At 43.8% G+C, this 21,869-nt stretch overlaps 2 protein-coding genes across 3 annotated transcripts; both read left to right on the forward strand.

The window, feature by feature from the left end:
• Nucleotides 1-435: 435 nt before the first annotated feature.
• On the forward strand, nucleotides 436-2,808 carry LOC310868708 (interferon a3-like; the record flags this gene model as incomplete). Its single annotated transcript, XM_083779164.1, has 5 exons — nucleotides 436-594; nucleotides 1,151-1,234; nucleotides 2,142-2,294; nucleotides 2,425-2,523; nucleotides 2,722-2,808. 5 exons carry the CDS (start codon nucleotides 436-438, stop codon nucleotides 2,806-2,808), a joined length of 582 nt encoding a protein of 193 aa, XP_083635290.1.
• Nucleotides 2,809-5,410: 2,602 nt separating this feature from the next.
• On the forward strand, nucleotides 5,411-10,235 carry fastkd5 (FAST kinase domains 5). 2 transcript variants are annotated; one of them, XM_083780683.1, is made up of 2 exons: nucleotides 5,411-5,483; nucleotides 7,526-10,235. In XM_083780683.1, exon 2 carries the CDS (start codon nucleotides 7,538-7,540, stop codon nucleotides 10,097-10,099), a length of 2,562 nt encoding a protein of 853 aa, XP_083636809.1. In that variant the 5' UTR covers nucleotides 5,411-5,483; nucleotides 7,526-7,537; the 3' UTR covers nucleotides 10,100-10,235. The 2 variants fall into 2 exon arrangements, with proteins under 2 accessions (XP_083636809.1, XP_083636810.1); XM_083780684.1 differs by having other exon boundaries at nucleotides 5,449-5,483; nucleotides 7,533-10,235.
• The last annotated feature ends 11,634 nt before the right edge of the window (nucleotides 10,236-21,869 follow it).

Raw genomic sequence — 21,869 nt, forward strand, 5'->3', positions numbered from 1 at the left:
TTTTGTTCATTATAATGAATTAGCCATCGGTTTCACGCTCACGAGGCTTTCCATATCCATCCATCCATCCACGCGCACTTTCTTACCTGCGGCTCGGCTCGGCAGGTATATTGAAAGCAGGGGCTTCCCCATTCTATTTCACTTTTCAACTCGATTTAGTTTTCCCCGGCTATTTAAACTGGACGTTACAGGTGAGAATGGCACACAACAAATCAGCAGCACTCCACCGAACAAGAGCTTCTTTGCAACTCTTCATACCTTCGCCAGAACAGCGAACCGCTGATTTTATATTGAACAAAAAAAAAGGACTATTAACACATTTCTACACCGGTATAACAGCCTACAACAGCATTTGGTAAAACAGCGACCCTCTCGTCTCCGTGGTCATTTAGAGCTATTGCAGTTTAATACAATAAAATGAATAAGCCTGTCATGATGATGAAGATGATGATGACGATGATGGTGCTCGTGGCCGTGGTCGAGGCCGAGAGCGCGTGCATGTGGCTGAGGAAGCAGAAGGACCACACTGGGTTCCAAAGCTCCAAGTTCCAGGAGTATAACAACTACACTATCTCCATGCTCAGGAAGATGCAGGTATGTTTACTTTACACTTTATTGCAATATTATTTAAAGGCTTAATTTTGCATTTGAGTTTTATGCATTTAACTATACGTTTAGTGGTGTAAAAAGCATTATTATTATTATTATTATAATTTTTTTAGGCCTAAAACTATTATATCAAACCGCATTTCGTAAGTTTTAAAATGTATACAAATCTTTTTGAAAATAGCAGATCGACAAGCTCAATGCATTGTGAGCTTGTAGATTGGCTGTTTTGTAATAGGGCTGAATGTTTAGTGTATGTTTTATAATAGTAATCAAAATCTTCAAAGTAACTCAAGTTTTCAAATAATTATGGAGTAAATGTACAATATTTGCCGCTGCGGGATGTAGTGGAATACCTATAGAAAAAGTATACTGACAATTGGAAATACTCCAGTAAAGACATACCTCAACATTTTTACTTATAAGTACAGTACTTGACTAAATGATTATACTTTATATTGTTTCAATCCGAAATCTGAGTCATGCATGAAACATTCAAATACAATCTCTCTCTCTCTCTCTCTCTCTCTCTCTCTCCCTCCAGGGTAACAACACTAACAACAGCTCTGCAGGTGAACTGCTGCATTTCCCTCATAAACAGTACGACCACGCCTCCAAGCTCATGACGGTAGGCCTATTACATCATTTCTGGACATTGACACTATAAGATGAATACTGTTCTTATTGTTGCATTGTTATTATTATTCATAGTAATAGTATAGAGGCAAAGAGACAACCAGGTGCGCACGTACGAGTCAATCATTTTAAACCATTTTAGACCTGACACTAGATTCTACAAAATGTCTTCTGAAAACGCCCATCTGAAAATATGTAGTTCCAGGGAGCAAATATTTTAGTTAAAAACCTTGGCTCTGAAAGAATATATTCGAAGATTTGCGCCACATTTTCATGAATTAAAAAGAAATAGCAGATCTACAAGCTCATAGCGCGGCAGTCTGTGCCGCGCTGTGAGCTGGTAGATCTGCTCATTTTCAATATACCTAGAGTATTAACATAATGCTTTAAAAACACCAAAAAGGGGGTTCCTGTCCTGGTGTAGTAAAACGGTGCTCCTGGATCAGTCGGGATTAACCCATTCTGAACGGGCACCCATTTTGGTGTCGGCATCATGTCGTGCTTTAGCTATTTAAAAATAGCAGATCTACAAGCTCATATCGCGCCACCGAGTGGCGCGATACGAGCTTGTAGGTCTGCTATTTTTTGAAAAATCGAAGAACGACTGACATTTTTAGAATCTGATCTCAGGTCAGAATGGGTTAATCAGACCAGTGTGTGTCCAGTGGAAACCTCGTATGAATCTGATCTCAGGTCAAGATACTTTATTAAACCAACATGTGGGGTCCGGGGACCAATCTGCATGCTCTCAACGTGCCACAATGCAACACACTGTGAGCTTGTAGAATGTATAGATCTATGGCTATGCTATAAAGTTCCACCCAGAACATATGCTGCAGTAAGGCACTTTGATCTAATCTCCCTCTCCCTCTCTCTCTCTCTCTCTCTCTCTCCCTCAGGCCGATGAGAAGCTGGTGTTCCTCGTGGACACCCTGGACAAGGTGTCCCGCGTGTTCGACAGCGAGAGCCTCAACAACACCGACTGGCACCAGAGGGACGTGGACATGTTCAACAACGAGCTGTTCCGTCAGATCACCGAACTGCGGCACTGTGTACGTCTACAAAACTGTGTGTGTGCGCGTGTGCGCGTGTGTGTGTGTGTGTGTGCGTGCACACTGTGCACTGTGCAGGAGGAGGGAGCGAGAGTGAGACGCTAATTTGTTCTTCTGATATGCATTTCAGGTGAAGATAATGGGCGTGGCTCCATCTCACTCTGTCACCAAAATGACACACAAGACCAAACTCCACTTCAAAGCCCTGGAGAGAACCCTGAAAGACAAGGTCAGCATGGCATCTCTTTGAAACCTGTCTGTCATCTCTGTCATTTTAGATTTGAAAGGTTTGAGAATGACTGATAGATATAAATGCTATTTGTAGAATGGGCCACCCTCAGGTGTTAATAGAAACTTTTACCAAACTAGACTATAGAGTGTTGTGATTAACTTAAAGTTAAATGTGTCTCTCTGTCTGTCGTTGCAGGACTACAGCGCTAGCGTCTGGGAGGACGTGAGAGTCACCCTCCTCACCCACCTCCAGAGACTGGACCTGTTCGCTGCCAAAATCTGATCTGACACACCACACAGACACTAGATGTGTGTGTGTGTGTGTGTGTGTGTGTGTGTGTGTGTGTGTGTGTGTGTGTGTGTGTGTGTGTGTGTGTGTGTGTGTGTGTGTGTGTGTGAGTGAGAGAGTGAGAGAGAGATATTAACAGACTATTTATTTATTGTTTTGGTCAATTGAGGATCACATTGTTGCTTTATTTTTTACAACAGAGCTTTATATTTATTAATATTTATTAATATTTATTATGTCTATTTATTCTGGATTCCTATTCATTTTCTTATCTGTACCTCCTGTATAAAATAAACTGTGCAACTCATTGAGCTTTGTGTCTGCACAGCTCTCTTTCAATTAAGGGGAGATGTCCGATTCTCTTTCAAAGAGAATTTTGAAATGTTGATTAATTTGTCACTGTTGAGTGGAAGAAACGAGAGGGAGAAAAATAACCTGTGTTTCAATGGATCTAACGTGGAACTTCATTATAGTCAGAAGCTCTTGCTCATTGGTTACAATACCCAACCCACACACATACTTACTTATTACTTGCGCAAGCAGAGCGCGCAAGTAATAATTTCGCCCGGTCCGTGTGCACCGTGCCAGTCAACCCGCCACTTGATGCGTATGCAAATAAAACAGCACATTTGTGCCTGGTTTGCTGGGACCAGATTACATAAATGACCATATGTCTTACGTCATCATTTAGAGCTAGTCATACGTATACTATATACACAAGTAAGACGCGCAAACGCGTGAAGCGAACGCAGCTCGTGTGTGTGTGGTTGTGTGGGTGTGTGTGTGTGTGTGTGTGCTACAGCTGCGCCCTGTGTGTGTGTGTGTGTGTGTGTGTGTGTGTGTGCTACAGCTGCGCCCTCTGGTGGCGGGCCGGTGGTGTAACAGCGTGACACACACACACACACACACACACACAGACATTCAGCCCTTGCTGTCATAGTAAGTGGCTCACTGCGTTCGCAATAATCAGTCAAATAAAATAGCTAATTGTGCCTGATTTGCTGGGACCAGAGTACATGGTGTGTGTATATATGTATGACTAGCTCTCAATGATGACGTAAGAAATATGGTCATTTATGTAATCTGGTCCCAGCAAACCAGGCACAAATCTGCTGTTTTATTTGCATACGCATCAAGTGGCGGGTTGGCTGGCACGGTTTTTGGCGCAAAGTAACCACAGTATACCGCTAATCAACTTACAACTACATATATAGTATATGTATAACTGCTCTCAATGATGACGTATGGTCATGTATGTAATATATCTGTGCCTGATTTGCTGGGACCAGATTACATACATGACCATATGTCTTACGTCATCATTGAGAGCTAGTCATACATATACACACCATGTACTCTGGTCCCAGCAAATCAGGCACAATTTGCTATTTTATTTGCATACGCATCAAAAGTGACGGGTTGGCTGGGACGGTTTTTAGATCATGTATATTTTAACAAATGTGAAAGTATTATTACAGAAATTGAAGTTAGAGACACCTATTACTCTGATCATGATTTAGTATTAACATCACTATATTCCAAGATGAAATACATTTAAAACAATTGACAATTTAGAATAAATAATAGAATAATGATTACTATATAACATATTTTAATTCAGTTTATATACCTTTTTTTTCATCACATATCAATGATTTATTTTTCTTTAAAAAACTAAAAAGGGATCCAGAATATATCTAAATCGATAAAACTGTATTTCTTATATAGATAGAAACTTGAACCATACTTAATAATACTAGGTGTTTATATGCATAAAGTAGGTAGGTAGCAAATAGTTACACCTAATAATTAGACATTTCAAACGTTCCTTCACAGAGATACTGAGATTTGACAGTTTACAGCGGTCGAAAGTACTTGCGCGCTCTGCTTGCGCACTAGTTGGCCATTTATGGCCTACTAGTGTGCAACAAGCAAGTATGCACTCGACAGAGTGCAGTTCTAGTTGTTCCTATTTTGGGCATAATCATTAAAGGCAAAACCTTTTATATTGATAAATTGTCTCTCCACAAAACACAAGAGAATAGCAAAAATAGCAGGCAGGCAGGCAGAATGGCAGTTGTAGATTCTGATCTACCCTTATATATTTGCCACAAATGTAGTAGCCTACATTTTAGGCTACTACATTTGTGCACGATCTTCAACTACACCACCCTGCTGCTTTCACTTACACTTGGAAAGGTTGGTTCAACTGATAAAATGTAATTGGAAGAAGTAATAGAACCACAATAGAACGTATGGGAAGGGTGTGATACAATTTATATCAACTATCTAAATACTGAATCAATTAAGAATCAATTAAGCCCACAAAAAGCCTGAGTAGACATGAAATATCAACCTGAATATCAACATGAAATATCCTCCCTGGAAAGCATAGCATTACTGCAGTGACCAATACAGCCCAGGAGAGGGCACTATCGTTCCACAATCCACACACGCATGCACACGCACACACACATACACATACACACGCACACGCACACGCGCACCCGCACACACACTCGCACGCATGCACGCGCACCGTTTCGTATCGCCTTTTGAAGTTCGACCCAGCAGAGTTGCCGTCACGACCTTAGCAAACAGGAAGCAGCATGATGCTGCAGCAGAAGTTAGAACCTCAGAGCCTCATCGTTTTATTCACACACACAGTGGTGAGTTATTAATATTAATTATAATTAATTAATAACGAAAGCTAAAACGGGGGAAACAGAGCACACGGGTTGCACGCCCCCCCGGGGACACGAACTGTTGTTATATTAAATATTATTTAGTTTTGTTTGAGATTCAAGGACAATAATAAAGCATGATTATTCTAGCATAGCCTGAGATTTAGACTCTCATAGATAGTATTTGATCGATTTTTGACATTTTCAATCTACTCCTATCATGTCCTCTTCCCCCTGTAGAACTTGGAGCGACACGTACAACTCCAGCTCCGAACATGTACACATGCAAAAGACGCCCAATTGTTAGAGAGGCTACCAGTGACTGTGCGATGCATTTTAGTACGTCGTTTTCAATACATTATTGATTTAATCCCCAGGTAGAGCTAAAGTTGCAAACGCTTGTATTTATCATTTATGTATTGGCGTTTCACTCTTGAGTGGATGGAATGGATGGATGTTGCACGGGACTGTGCACTGTGTGCAGCAGCAGGCCAGCAGCCTTCACATATCCCACTTCTGATTAATATTATGTAGTGACTACAGTTTATTAGAACAACCTTTTCATGTCATTTGAAAATAATATGCCAGGGACTCCCATAAGAGAAGAGTTTTACGGCTCTAGCAGTGATTCTCAACCTGTTTAATTTCAAGGACCCCCAGGCTGACCTGCATATTAGTCTACAGACTCCCATTCAATGGCATTTCTAGCCCTGGAACATGACTGCCATGATGATTATCATGACAGTCATGCAGAAACTTTGCCCTGTTTTTTGCGCTCGCTGCATTTACAAGATTTCCGTATATATAAACATTCAGATTTCAAATATAAAGTACTCACAAAGTGTCCCACGGGTGTTAGTTAGTAGCAGCGCCAGCGATTAGAATTGCTGCGTCCCGCGTTGTTTAATAAAAAGCATTTTTGTCCGAGCTCCCCGGCTACTTTTTTCAAACGGGGTTCGTTTGGGAAATCCACAGTTGCACACCGGGAGCGCACTCGCCTATTAGTCTGTATTGGCAGGGCGGTCAGCGTACCTATATCGAACACACCGAGTGCCACCCTCCTCCCGACCGATAGGGGCGCGTAGTTGAAAGCCAATGGCAAAATAACACCTCGGATAAAAATGCTTTTTATTAAACAACGCGGGATGCAGAAATTCTAATCGCTTGAGCTGCAACTAACTAACATCCGTGGGACAAATTGTGAGTACTTTATATTTGAAATCTGAATGTTTATATATACGGAAATCTTGTAAATGCAGCGAGCGCAAAAAACAGGGTGAAGTTTCTTCATGACTCTCGTATGAATACGAGAGTCATGAACCATGGCTATGGCATTTATATCTCTGGGAACCCCAATTTATATTGTAAAATCAATGTTAATTTAACTCTGAGAGTGTACAAATGGAACCAAATTGACCGGTTAGGGTCCATTTGCTTCCATTTGGTTCCAAACTATCATTTTTTTAACATTATGCAAAAAAAATGATCTCAAACAATGGAATCATTGTGACAGGTGTGCCCATATATGGATATAGCTGCTGTATCTGTCTGTCTTTGTCGGTTTGTCCCTTTAATGCTCATATGTGGAGATCCCTGATGTCATCCGTATAATTAAATGGTCACACAGGGGGATGTATATTAAGTGGTATGCCCATATATGGCATTAATGGCAATATTGTTCGGATTGGTGGTTCTAACTTCTGTACAATTGGATGGATTTCCATACAGGCCTGAGTTACACACGACACATTTTAAGATGATCGGTCAGAGATGCGTGCATGTCTGAATGACTCATACGTATACACTAACATGCACGTAGAGATTTCGTGTAATTATACTTGGATAGATTCTGTGTCATATACTATAATCAAATACTGAAGTAAGACCTACCCTTCAGAAATCAATAAATGGACTTTACCTTGCCGTAATTGCAACGTGACTATGGATGAGATATCTGTCACTCTTAGCCCAAATTAATAGACTTTTTATTTAAAACCAAATCCTTTCTCTTTTGCCCTTTTTTTTAGATTTGAGTGTGTATGTCTGCCTGGGAGCCCTGTCGACGCGTGGCCGGGCTGCGTCGTCTCTTCCCGCCGGGCAGACGGCATTTCCTCCGGGCGCGACCTCTGCACCGGACAGCCAATCATGGCAGACCCGAGGCCGCGGGCGTCGAGCCGCCACAGGAGGAGGAGGAGGAGGAGGAGAGGAGGGAGGCTGACGGCGAGGAGCAGGCGCCGACGGCAGCGTCCATACCAGGTAGCTACAGGCTGCTGTACAACCCCCCGTCCTACCCTCGGGTCGCCCGACCGACATGCAGGAGCCAGAACGGGCCGCCACACAGGAGAGAGACGGAGAGGGGAGTGGACGACGAGCGCTGTTCGACGTCCACCCTGGCCGCCGCGGGTGCCTTCAGGCAGCAGAGCAACCGCTACAGCGTGAGCACCTCGCGGTGGCTGTCCAGCACCAAAAACACCCTGGTGGACCTGGCCTTCGGCAAAGCCTCCGAGGACGAGCCGCCGCGGGCGCCGCTGTCGTCATCGTCGTCGTCCTCCCGTGACGCTGTGCAGACACCGGACGTCAGGCACGACCCGCGTGCTTTCCAGCGGTGCCGGCCGGAGTACTACGCCTCGGTGGCGCTCGACCTGAGCCGCCGGCCCCGCCCCACCGTCGTCGACGCCAACGAGGCCTTCCTCCTCCTGGAGGGCGGCATGGACGCCACCGCGGTCACCGAGCTCCTCTGCCAGCTCGGCAGCCTGCACGCCGACCAGACGCCCCTGGTGCTGGGCGACGCGCGCTTCGTCGTGCTCCTCCGCTACGCCGTGGAGAACCTGCGGCGCTTCACGGACGCCCAGCTGCTGCGGGTGCTGCGGGCGTTCGTGTGGCTGGGGCTGCCGCGTAGACACGGCACGCTGGGGCTCTACGAGGCGGAGCTGAGCTCCCGGGCGGAGCGCATGGACCTCCGTCAGCTGCTGTTGGCCGCCGACCTGTGGCGCTGCCTTGGGAGACAGGCGCCCGAGTTCCTCAAGAGCCTTTACGCTTCGGTCGGCTTGCATCTGGGACAGGTCGGCGTCCCCGAGCTGATCCAGTTGCTGTACGTCATGGGAGAAGGTAGGCAGTGCCCGGCGGACTTGGTCCACCCCGTAGAGCAGCTCCTGATGCAGCACCTTTCTGCGTTGCAGCCGGAGGAGGTTGGCACCGTGTGCCTGTCGCTCTTCAAGTCCCAGACGTCGCTCTCTGACGCCGCGGTGTACTGCCTGGTGGACAAGGCCCATTCTGTGGTGGCGGACATGAGTGACTTTGCCATAGTCAATGTGATGAAACTGCTGCGTTTCAGCTGGCTCGACCACAGGCCGTGGCTAAAGGCCATGGCACGGGAAGTGCCCCGTCGGGCCCCCGACATGAACGTCCAGGGGCTGATGCACGTGGTGCTGGCCTCTTCTGCGCTGCATTACCGCGACGACCGGGTTCTGAACGCCGTGGCCGAGAGGTTGCCCTCGCTGGCATCGCACTGCAGGAGCAAAGACTGTGCGAAACTGCTGTGGGCCTTTGGCACGTTGGGAGTCCTCCCCAGCCAAAACCCGGCCCTCTACTCCAGCCTCACGCAGGCCATGAGGCAGAGGAAAGCCGAGTTCCAGCGTCACCCAGAGCATCTTCTCACTGGACTCCTTGGTCTGGCCTTCGTCTCCGAGCTCCCAGAGGACCTGCTGGCGTTGGCCTTGAGCCCCGAGTTCATCTCCCTAGCGACGCAACTCCCAAAGCTCCCAAAGCTGGACCTGAAGAAGGACCTGTTCACTTTGGACGGAACGGTGGGTCTGGAGCTCCCTCACTGGACGGGCCCTCGGCTCGGCCACCGGCTGAGGGAAGAGGTGGCGGCCATGCTGTGGAAATACGCCCAGTCTGACGTGTGTCGGAAGCCGGAGGTCCAAGAGGCGGAATGTGCACTGCAGGATCTCCTGGGAGGCCCGCAGTTTGTGTCCAAACGGATGATCCTCCCGCACACGCGCTCCATCGACCTGGAAGTTCATCTGGACGCCGCCGGACGGCCGCTGCCGTTGGATACCTCGTCCCCGGAGATGAGTTCCTCGGCCGGTCCTTCTCCTCATCACGGCTGGGAGAAAACCAACGCGGGTGTTGTGCTCACCGAGGAGCTGCTGACACAGCTGACCAAGTCCAGAAACGCCACCCGTCCCGCCGTCCACCGACCCCCACCCCCTCCTCTTCGCAGGATAGACCCCGTAGAAGGAGGAGGGTCCGCGTTGAGAGTAGGAGTGGTGGACTTGGCCGAAGGGGCTTTCCCCAGGATGGTTCACGCCGGAAAACCCGACCGCAGGGATTCCCCGAAGGCGTCCTCGCCGGTCAAGCTAGCCATCCAGGTGTCCAACAGGAGCCATTACTGTTACCGCTCGCACCAGCTGTTGGGCCTGCATGCGCTGAAGAGGAGGCAGCTGCAGCTGGCCGGCTACAGGCCGGTGGAGCTGCCCCACTGGGAGTGGATGCCCCTCCTGAGGAAGACCCGCGCAGAGAAACTAGCGTACCTGCACTCTAAGGTCTACGGTGGCCCAGCGTACCTGTACTCTAAGGTCTACGGTGGCCCAGAGTGACTGTACTCTAAGGTCTACGGTGGCCCAGAGTGACTGTACTCTAAGGTCTACGGTGGCCCAGCCCCAGAGTGACGGCTGCAACTTCCCACGTGTGCCTTCTTTAGCCCGAATTATACTTATAGTTGCCTGCCGCTGTCGGGGGCTCAGTAAATAGCAGATCTGCAAGCTCACAACGCGTCACAAATGGCACGCGTTGTGTGCTTGTAGATCTGCTATTTACTGCGCAATTTATCATTGACCTTGCAATGTATTGAATCGTAAACTCTGTATCCGATTTGGGTTTATCAGAGTCATGTGTGATTTCTGTTGAAATCATATTTTTTGACACGCGGCGAACTATCCCAATGAAACTGTTTATGCACCATTAAATGTTTCACCTCTATTCCTGTAGTCTGAATGACAGTGGAAAGTACACTCTTGCAGTGCGGGCCGCCGAACACCTGGAATTGAGTATGTTCCCTTGCCAGTTTTCAATGATTCACGGTCGTAGGGTACTTTTTTTTTTTTTGTATTAAGATGTATTTAATGATAATGCAGACATCATCATTTAAAACAATGAATTACAGAATCATGATTTTTTTTTTTTTAACAATACAAGACAAACTCAAAAAAGAAAAGAAAACAGCAAAAACAAGATTGTAGGGTAATTCTAATTCTAATTAAGATACATTAATCATTACTACAATAACATTTTTTTGAAATATATATATATATACACAACAGAAATGATTTGATGTGTGTTTCCAAATCGCATCCTGTTGTTTTGGTATTTGGTAAACGCTGCATAAATCAAGTTTATTTCAATGCCATGCAGCAGGATGGACACAATTACACAATTAAAGTGTGATTCTGCAGTTTTACCATATTGGTGTTAACCCTCCCCATTGAAACGAATGACAGGAAATGTGCCTGTCAAAAGGACGTCTCTATATGATGACGACTAATTAGGTATGATGATTTTGTTAAGGATCAAACAAGCGTGTCGGGAAAGGATTAATACGTTCTCTTCTGGTGTCACTATTGAAATGGAAGCACTAGGAATGGATTAAAGCACATGTGTTTTGTATTTGTGTTTGTGGGGAGACAGTGAAGGCTCATTCATAGTCTGGATTTTCGGTGGTGAGGTGACCACCGAACTACAACATGACGTCACGAGCCGCGGTGAAGAGCAAACCACCGCCACCGCCCTTCTCTCAGTTTTTACTCACCACCGCTCAACGTAATTTCAGTGGTCACCTCACCACCGAAAATCCAGACTATTAAAATAGTAAATTATGCCTAAAAGGCTAAAAGGTTTAGGCATGAGGGGTAAAGTGGCGTGCAAGATAAGGCCCACCATCTGTGCTTACCAGATAAGGGTTTGCTACCATTTCATTGCTCAACATACCAAGTATGTTTTTTTATGTCACCGTCATCCAATAAATATGTCATAAGTTCCAGGGTCGTTTCTTCCTAATATTCTTAATGGCTGTAATGCATTCACAGAGGAGAAGTAATGTTTATTGTTCTTCAATGACAAACGTCTGGTGTGCAAGCAAATGGTATTCTTGCCCTGTGTGTAAAAGTGACCATTCAATTCAAGTTACAGCAAACTAAATCAAATACTGGACATCTAAATTCACAAAATGTAGTATAATGTCTGTACACAACATATATACATGAATTCAGCAGCATATTAAATAATGCAACACAAAATGAGTAAGTAAAGATATGCTTCCATGAGCTGGCAGCTATATATCATTGGGTAATTCTGATTTGTTATATGCAATACAAGGTTCCTCCTTATCTCAAACTAGTTCCCTATTCTGAGGCGAACATTCTCCATGAGTTCATGCGTCACAACAAGACACGTGAGCTTGTAGATCGGCTATTTTTTGGCCAGGTTTTGGTATAGAGGGAAATGCTAGCATACCAAGTATATGAAGCCCTGCGGTACTCTGATCAATAAAGTATATAGGGTTTAACCCTTTACAAATCTAAATCCTAGCTTTGGTATCAGTGGTTCTCAAACCTTTTCGTGTCAAGGACCCCCGGAATTATATGAATTTGGCCCCAGAAGAGACCCGTCTCAAAATATTTCTATATATAGCGCATTTTTTAAAGATAAATAAATACATAAAAAGCAGATCTACTGTACAAGCTCATAGTGCGACTGTCTGCTATGTATATCTGCTTGTATATCTGCTTTTTTGATTTTTTTGAATAGCCCAAGTATGAAATAATGGTTCAAATCAAAATTTTCCCGGTTGAATCATATCTCTACAACCTCTCAAGCGTTTATCTTCTATTGTCTAACAAAGCATGCATGCATACTTTAATAATAATGATAGTGTTGAACTAAGATGCATTTAGAATGGGCAAAGGTATCAGTAACTTCTCCATCCTATTTCAATTTAACTTGAAGTTCTCTTCCCGGAGGTGATTATGTCCAGGACCACGAAGCTCGTATTAAAGAATCGGATGGATGGAGTGAATCACACAGAGAGAGAGAATCATGTTTTCGGGCCAAGAATGGGGCTCAACCACCTGTTGGACTTTAGCCACTAAAGTCAGGTGAATGGCCACTCAATTGCATCCGTATGCTTATCTCAAAGCACACTTACATTTCCCCAGTGATCCGTTCCATTATGGCACACAAGGCACTTTCCATCTAACACCTCCACCCAACGGCGTTAAGCTGCACTACAGCTGTCTTCATGGGTCCTTGACCATTGGATATCTCATAAATGCATCCCCAATACCAAACCATAATCCTTAAGGCTTCCCTAAGGCTCCACTGATGTTCGTTCTCAAGAGGCTTAGCTACGTCACACACTTGTGCATTGTCAGCTGCCGTTAAGCAACACATTAATGCTACTGTAACTTGGCTATATGGGAAGGGAGGGAACATAGGTATGACCCCCAATACAATACCTAACCTCTTCACCACACAGAGTTGGTTATTATTAACAACTTAAAACCTATGCTCCATTATTATGACAAATGGCAAAAAATATTCAATTATCAGAATTTATTTTTATATTGTTTTGTTTATGTTCACCTACATGCCTGAAAGCCAGGGTTAATGTGTGTTAAAGTTTTATTTAAAAAGCTGTTTTAACATTTAATAGCTAGACTGGTCATATATGTATTCCAGATATCTGTAATTCAGTTCTTCCTAGTCAAAATGAACGTTTCAGATATCCACAATGACATTCCTCCTATCCACAACTGTCATTTAAGCTATGCACAATGACATTCGTCCTATCCAAAATTAATTGCCATAACGCCATTCTTCCTAGGAGAAATTGCCTCGCTGGTTTGATTAAAAGTTAAAATGGCTTGCCGCACGTTTTCCTCCTATGACTGGTATCCAGCACGCTACAGCGAGGGTGTGTCAGGACACACAGACCAACATGCAGACTGTTCCCTGAACTCATCCAACTAATCAGCTTTACGGCGAGCAGGTGTGAGCAGCCAGATGGAGTTGAGTTGGCTGAGAGGCAACTAGTAGAATCTGACACAGTTCACAGGACGGAGATAACATATTCTGGAAGAACAGAAAGAAATACGTGTTGGAAACTGTGATTCTTTTCTTCCTCTGTCAGCAGATGCACTGCAGTTATAGCCACCTTCTCCTGACACTTCACCTGAGCGACGCATGATGGCAGAGTTGCGGAACGTTCAGTGTTTTGCTCAAGGACACTTCGGCAGGGCACGAGGAACCAAGAGGAAACTGCAAAAATCATACAGGTAGTAGGCTATATTTCTTTTCTTTTCGAACATTCTTAATAAAATGTCTGCTCACAACATGGCATGATGTCGCGCGCTACGAGCTTGCAGGTCTGCTAATTATTTTAAATTGTGAAAATGTGGCACAAATCTTTGAATATATATATTTCAGAGCGAACATTTTTAACGAAAATATTTGCTTCTGGGGGGTCTCTGGAACTACATATTTTGAGATGGGGGTCCGTGGCCCAATAGAGATAATTCTGGGGGTCCTTGACATGAAAAAGGTTGAGCACCACTGACATAGAAACATGGGTTTTTCAGAAAACTATTAGGATTTAGAAGCCTTATTCTTTTATCGACCTCAGTCCAAAATTGGTTAATGACACCTGTGGACACAGCTGTTCCCAAGAGTCTTGTTGTTTTGGTGTGCAGCTTTTGAAAGTGTCACAAGGTGGAACGTGAAGTGAATGTTCCCCTAGTAGTTCCGCGCCATACTGTTCTGTGCGTTGGGAGAACTGCTGGTGGCTGTTGTTTTTTAGTATTTAGTATACCATTCTACAACTTTAGGTGGTGAGAACAGTAGAGAGAGTGAATCATTTGATTCTGTGTCAAAACATATTTGAATCCTTAATTCTATAATAGCCTCGCTCTACTTTATAGTATAATTACTAACATATGCCCCTTTTTTTGCGGTTTTCAAATATCTTTTGACAAATAATAAATTGTTTTATGGTCATGATTCACCAGGAACCTGGATGGCTTGGTTCCAACTTCCAGGCACAACATAATTTATATAATATATTTTCCAAAATCTCTATGGATAAATAAATAAATACATATGAAATAATGTTCACTGCTATGCCCTATTCTACCTCATTACTGGTTTACTGTTCATAGTCATCGTTCAATAATCCAGGAGGTGGAAAGTTGAGTCCAGATATATCGCCAGGAGGATATCTCAACTGGCTGGCTGGATGTGTGAATATATATTAGAACCTCCAGATAGCCAGGACTCAGGAGGATATCTCAACTGGCTGTCTGGATGTGTGAATATATTTCCCAGCTGGAGGAGAGGGAGGGGGCAGTGAGCCTCTGTTCCCTCGACCTTTAACCCTGACCTTTAACCCTGACGTCGAAATAAAAAAATAAGTCTTCTGAAAGAATATATATTCAAAGATTTGTGCCGCATGTTCATGATTTTTCAAAAATAGCAGACCTACAAGCTCGTAGCGCGCCACTAGCTTGTTGGTCTGCTATTTTTAAGTAGCTAAAGTATAACATAATGCTGCATTAAAACACCAAAAGGGGTTCCCGTCCAGAATGAGTTAAACATTGATTTTAAGCTGTATCTGTTGCAACTGCGGTTGCTCCCACAGAGCAACTCAGTGTTGTAGGTCAACTGGAACGTTCACCATTCCGTCACAAACATGGAACGTCGATTTATTTTCAGCGAGAGGCTGTTGAACTAGACGTGGGCCTCTGGGGCGGCAGTGCAGGTTCAGGGGTAGAGTGACCGGATGGGAACCGCAAGGTTCCCAGTTCAAACCCGGGCTCCCCCAGAGTTGGTGTCGAAGTGTCCTTGAGCAAGACTCTGAACCCCTAATTGCTCCCGATGTGCAGGTTGGTGCTTTGCATGGTTTCCTCCGGCATCGGTGTGTGAATGTGTGTGTGAATGTAATGCACAATCTCTGTAAAGCGCCTAGCCCTGGAACATGACTGCCATGATGATTATCATGACAGTCATGCAGAAACTTTGCCCTGTTTTTTGCGCTCGCTGCATTTACAAGATTTCCGTATATATAAACATTCAGATTTCAAATATAAAGTACTCACAAAGTGTCCCACGGGTGTTAGTTAGTAGCAGCGCCAGCGATTAGAATTGCTGCGTCCCGCTTTGTTTAATAAAAAGCATTTTTGTCCGAGCTCTCCGGCTACTTTTTTCAAACGGGGTTCGTTTGGGTAATCCACAGTTGCACACCGGGAGCGCACTCGCCTATTAGTCTGTATTGGCAGGGCGGTCAGCGTACCTATATCGAACACACCGAGTGCCACCCTCCTCCCGACCGATAGGGGCGCGTAGTTAGCCAATGGCAATGTCACACCTCGGATAAAAATGCTTTTTATTAAACAACGCGGGATGCAGAAATTCTAATCGCTGGCGCTGCTACTAACTAACACCCGTGGGACACTTTGTGAGTACTTTATATTTGAAATGCGAATGTTTATATATTTTAATTCTTTGTAAATGTAGCGTTGGCAAAAACCAGGGTGAAGTTTCGTCATGACTCTCGTATGAATACGAGAGTCATGAATCATGGCTATGAAGCGCCTTGCATAAAGGCGCTAGCGCTACGTTGTTTTCATTGCACTCTACTTGTAACCATTTACCCTGTTCTTTGTTTGCTATAGGGGCTCATTCCAATTACTCTGATTGTATCCCTAATAAGTCACGCTAGATAAGAGTGTCTGTGAAAATGCTTGCCAAATACCTACAGTGCATTGACATGAAAACATTACACATTTGTAACATACGTGTTACATGTGTGTGATAGGTATATTGTATAGCCTTACTTATAAATAACATGTGCTTGTGTGTGATAGGTATTGCATATAGCCTTACTTTCTTTCAGAAACCACGCAGTCCCATATCTTAAAGCTTATCTGAAAAGATAACACTAATGCGTTCTCATAATTTGGCCAGTTAAACGGACTCAAACGGACGGTAATTCTCACAGCAATCTTTCATTTCACTCAGTCAGTGAGTTCTCAGTTTCTCACACTCAAAGAACCTGCTGATTCAGTAGAGGTGTGCATTAATGGCACTGCTCTCACAATTCAATGCGATTATGATTCACCAGGTAACAGTTCAATTTCTATGATGCTTTGCAATGCATCACACGTTTCTATATTACTTCTGCACAACATGGCACACTTTTCATCACTCAATATCTGACTGCTTGTATAATCTTTTCTTTTTTCGCGACCGAAAGTCACATTTACTATGAAACCCTGCGTCTCGCGTCAGTCCGTCACACCATCATATATGGTGCGTCAGTCCGTCACACCACCATATACGGTTGCCAATCCATCATGCCTTGTGACATCACGTGACATCATGGAGACCCTTAGATCTCCATATATGGATCTGACCTCGTGACATCACATGACATCATGGAGACCCTTAATTAAAGCCTCCATATATGGTCACACGCCTCATGACATCACACCCCGTGACATGACATACCACCATATATGAAGATCACGACACTGACCTCATCTAACCCTGGATAACCACACATGGAGAAGGACTGGATCATCACCTACTGTAGATCTGCATATATGGAGTCGGCCCGGCAACTCTTGTTGATCTGACCTCATCAAACCCTGTACACTCAAGACACGCTCCATATACTGTATGGCCAGTACAGAATTCATTCCATATGTTGATCTGACCAATCCAAAAATAGCAATATCTCGCAACGTTGTAAAATCTGCTATTTATAATAATAATAATAATAATAAGGGTAATAATAATACACACACACACGCACGTGCACGCTCGCGCGCATGTTACCGACGTTAACTAATCTTTTAAGGACCCTCATTGATTACAACCATTCCATAATCCCTGCCTTATGGACTGACGCAGGTGAAGGTGAAATCCCTTCTTAGAACGGGACCATAACAACGCTCTACTGATGCCAGCGTAATGTCCAATACTACAGTGTACAGTGCTCTGAAGGGCACATGGATTTCCATAATGTGAATTAGAATCTTGTAAACCTGCCATGGTGGAGAAATATTTGCTTCTGTCTGTCTGTCTGTCCTCTATTCAATAGAGAGCTAATAGAACTAATTACTATTACAATAGTCTATTGTAATAGTATAATTAGTACATTTCAATCCTCTCTCTCTCTCTCTCTCTCTCTCTCTCTCTCTCTCTCTCTCTCTCTCTAAAGTGTTTTGGTCCATTCAGGACGGGTTGGGAACCCCTTTTGGTGTTTTAAAGCATTATGTTATACTTTAGCTATTGAAAAATAGCAGATCTACAAGCTCATAGCACGGCACCGAGTGCCTATATTTCCAGATGGAGGTCGGCGGCCAGTTACATATCATTTTTGGGGTCCTTGACATGAACTTGTTTAAGAACCACTGATATTAGCTATATTCACATGGCTGCCATCTTGCCAGCAAGGTGATACTCTAATTATATTAAACAACGTCAAAATCACCAACATTGCAGCTGTAGGGAAAGCTTGAATTATCCTATTTCAATCTGTGAAGTGTTTGTTTCATAAAAATCCACCGTAGACATTTTATGAGCTACTTCCTGTCAAGAAATTCCTTGCAGATGCTGGAGTTTGGAAGTGCTCGTTGACTATCACTCAACGGCCCATGCGTACCACCTGTTTTGAATGTACACATAATGCAGGAGGCAGCAGGAGGTTGCTTTACTGATAACGAGCGCTTCCATACTCTGATACTTAGAAAATAATCATCTGCAAGGAATTTCTTGACCGGAAGTAGCTCATAAAATGTCTATGGTGGATTTTTATTAAACAAAAACTTTACAGATTGAAGGAGGATAATTCAAGCTTTCCCTACCGCAGCAATTTTGGTGATTTTGACGTTGTTTAATATAATTAGAGAGGACATTTCTGTTTGGGTGAATGGGCTCTCTATGGGAAGTGTCACCTGGCCACCTTGCTGGCAAGATGGCAGCCGTGTGAATATCGTCAATAGAAGATGTTCTTGTGACGACCGAGCTCTGACTTGTCCTGATATGTAGAAAATACATTTGTTAAAAAGGAGTGTGTCTGACACCGTCCCCTCCTATTCTAGAACCACTGACATAGAAACATAGGTTTTTCAGAAAACTGTGGATTTAGAAGCCTTTTTTTAACTGCTTTTTTTTAACTGCTTTGTAGTTATTTTAACTTCAAAGCAGGAGAGACAGGGCGACCCCAAAAGTAAAGTCTAATCCAACACTTCAGTGCTGATGGCGGAGATCTCTGTCTTGTGGTCAGTGGTTTATGATAGATTGCTCCTCGCCAAAGTATGAATGTTTCTAGGTTGCTAAAGCAACAGATACAACCGGAAATTAAAGTTTTTGTTTTAGATTAGTTCATTTTGGCCCTTTTTTGACAAACGACAAACAACAAATTGAAATGTATTACAATACAAAGACAATTGAATGGCGCCGAAAAGGTGCAGGCTGAAGCTAAAAGCTCATCATTAACTACCCCATTTGAAAGCAAAATCAAATATCAAAACAAATCAATACGTTGACCCATTTCTTTTTATTTTACAAAAGAACGTGCCACTTTTACACCAAGTAATGCCCTGTTTCCCCCCCCCCCCCCCCCCCCCCCCCTCTCTCTGGTGTCTCTCCATGCAGCATGGACGTGGGCTCCAGCGGGCCAGCCGGGCCTAGCCTCCCCAAGCCACCAGCCTTCAGCCTCCATCACAGCCAGCGGAGGGAGTCCTTCCTGTATCGATCAGACAGCGACTATGAACTGTCTCCCAAGATCAGGTCCAGGGACACCGCTGCTAGCGGTGACATGTAAGCTTTCGAGTGATTGATTGATTGCATTTATTAACGGTTTGCAGAATGACAGTACATTTCAAGCACGACTCGATAAACAAAAAAAACTGTTAACTGTGAGCGGACGACCCAATAAAGCACTACACTTGTTTATAAGAGGGTCCACCTTGTTGTTCAATTCATCATAACATTTAGAGACATACAAATATACACTTCTATATAGCCCAAAAACAGGAAATCATCATCATAGAGGAGGTAAAAGGGGAAAAGAAAACATATAAAGTTAGGGGGGAAAAAAGGGGTGGGTGGGGGATTCAGATTTTACAGGGGCCTGTTTTTCGAATTGCGGCCGTCCGTTACACCATCTGTGTTTTGACCCCCCCCCCCCCCCAATTAAAAAAATAAAAAAATAAGAGAGAAAGGGAAAAAAAAGTAATAGAAAGAAAAGGTTGATTGACTATTTACCTTGAAAAGAAAAAAGAGAAAACCTGACAGTCGCATTCTGAAAAAAGTTGTTGACCTCAAAATAACACATCTATATTGTTTAATTCCAAAGGTCGCATTTTCCCTGTGTCTGTGACCTAGACCCGAAAATGAGTCTTTGAAATATTTTGATATTTCTGCTAGGCCAGCTCTGCCGTCGCGAAGGTTTGAGTCTGTCATTAGTGGAAGGTGAGTGATGATGAAGCTGCCAACGCTGGCTAATTCTGTTTAGTTTGACATTCCTTCGTCCTCAATATCATCAGCTATAGTGAAATAAAACTGGCGGTCATAGTAGGCTGTGAGCTTATTAGAACTGGCTGCTGGCATAATGCTTGTTTCTTATTAGACTGGTATAATGCTTATTTCTTATTAGACTGGTATAATGCTTGTTTCCATGCATCACAGCTAGTTGACTAGTGTGTAAATAGAGCTGGCTAAAACATGCTTTAACAAGTAAGGGCAATATTGACAAGATATACACAAGAACATCGTGATTTGGTTTAAGAATACACACAAACACCATAGACATCATGACGAGGCATATAGCCTTGTTGAAATCTAACATTGTATTTTGTTTTTGTTAGACTCTGAAAGAGATTGTGTCACATAGCTGGTCAAACTCATGTGACATCTGCAATCCACAGGTTGTGAGGCTGTTTTCCCCCCAAAACATAAAAGTCAGCATGCGATACATCATAACTAAATGAACCCATTTAGGCCTGACGTCGAAATAAAAAAAAGGCTTCTAAATTCTGACAGTTTTCTAAATCAGTGGTGCTCAATATTTCATGTCAAGGACCCCAAAAATGATATGTAATTGGCCACCGACCACCATCTGAAAATATGTTGTTCCAGGAACCCCTCAGAAGCAAAGATGTCTGTTAAAAACGTTCGCTCTGATAGAATATATACTGCCGCATTTTCACGATTTTTCAAAAATAGCAGACCTACAAGCTCGTAGCGCGGCACTCGGTGCCACACATATGAGCTTGTAGATCTGCTATTTTTCAATAGCTAAAGTACAGTATAACATAGTGCTTTAAACACCAAAAGGGGTTCCCGTTCAGAATGGGTTCATGTTTGAAGTATAACAAATACAAATATTATGATCGGAAGGTTAACACACGCCTGTTCTTTACAGCTACACAGGGGATCTAATAGTTACACCGTTTGCACAGGTGAGTTTTGTTGCATGCATGGCCGGGGTGTGTGTGTGTGTGTGTGTGTGTGTGTGTGTGTGTGTGTGTGTGTGTGTGTGTGTGTGTGTGTGTGTGTGTGTGTGTGTGTGTGTGTGTGTGTGTGTGTGTGTGTGTGTGTGTGTGTGTGTGTGTGTGTGTGTGTGTGCAATCAATCATTAAGTTCTGCAGTAAGCATACTGTACATGCTCAGGCACGGCTTTATGCACAGGCCTTAATGGGCTGCAACCGGGGGCACGGATTTCCGATAAACCATCTTTGCCAAGTTTATAGATGACGTATAGATGACGTAGATGTGTTTATAGATGTAGCCTTATTTTAAGTGAATAGCACTTCAGGGTCCTGGCCTGAAGTGTCGGATCCCTGGGCTGTAGTCCTTGGAGCTCATTGGTATAGACTCAAGTGTTGCAGTCCTGCCCCCTTTCATGACGACGCCAGGCCCAGGAAATAATTCCCAATGCATTTTTCCCTTATAAGCGTCATACAAAGCCAACTCTTGTCGTGACAAACACAATATTTTGGACCAAACAAATAATTACAATTATTATAATGAACCGTTTTTTTTCTACTCTCTAATTCTAGTTTGGCCCAAAACATTGTGTTTATTGTCATGATTTGTCACGACAAGAGTTGGCTTTGTCCGCGGCGTTAAACGTCTTTAAATAAATACTTTTTGAAAAGTCTATGGGGAAAATGAACGGAATTTATGAATTTATTTATGAATTTATTTTCCGGGTCTCTCGAGGGGGCGGGACTGCGACGCTCTGTAAGTCGGCCCTGGTGACATATTCGCAAAACATTTCTAAAATCACGAAACAACTTCCACCTGTGA

Source organism: Protomyctophum parallelum (assembly GCF_964188405.1).
Source record: "Protomyctophum parallelum genome assembly, chromosome: 13".
Lineage (NCBI taxonomy): Eukaryota > Metazoa > Chordata > Actinopteri > Myctophiformes > Myctophidae > Protomyctophum > Protomyctophum parallelum.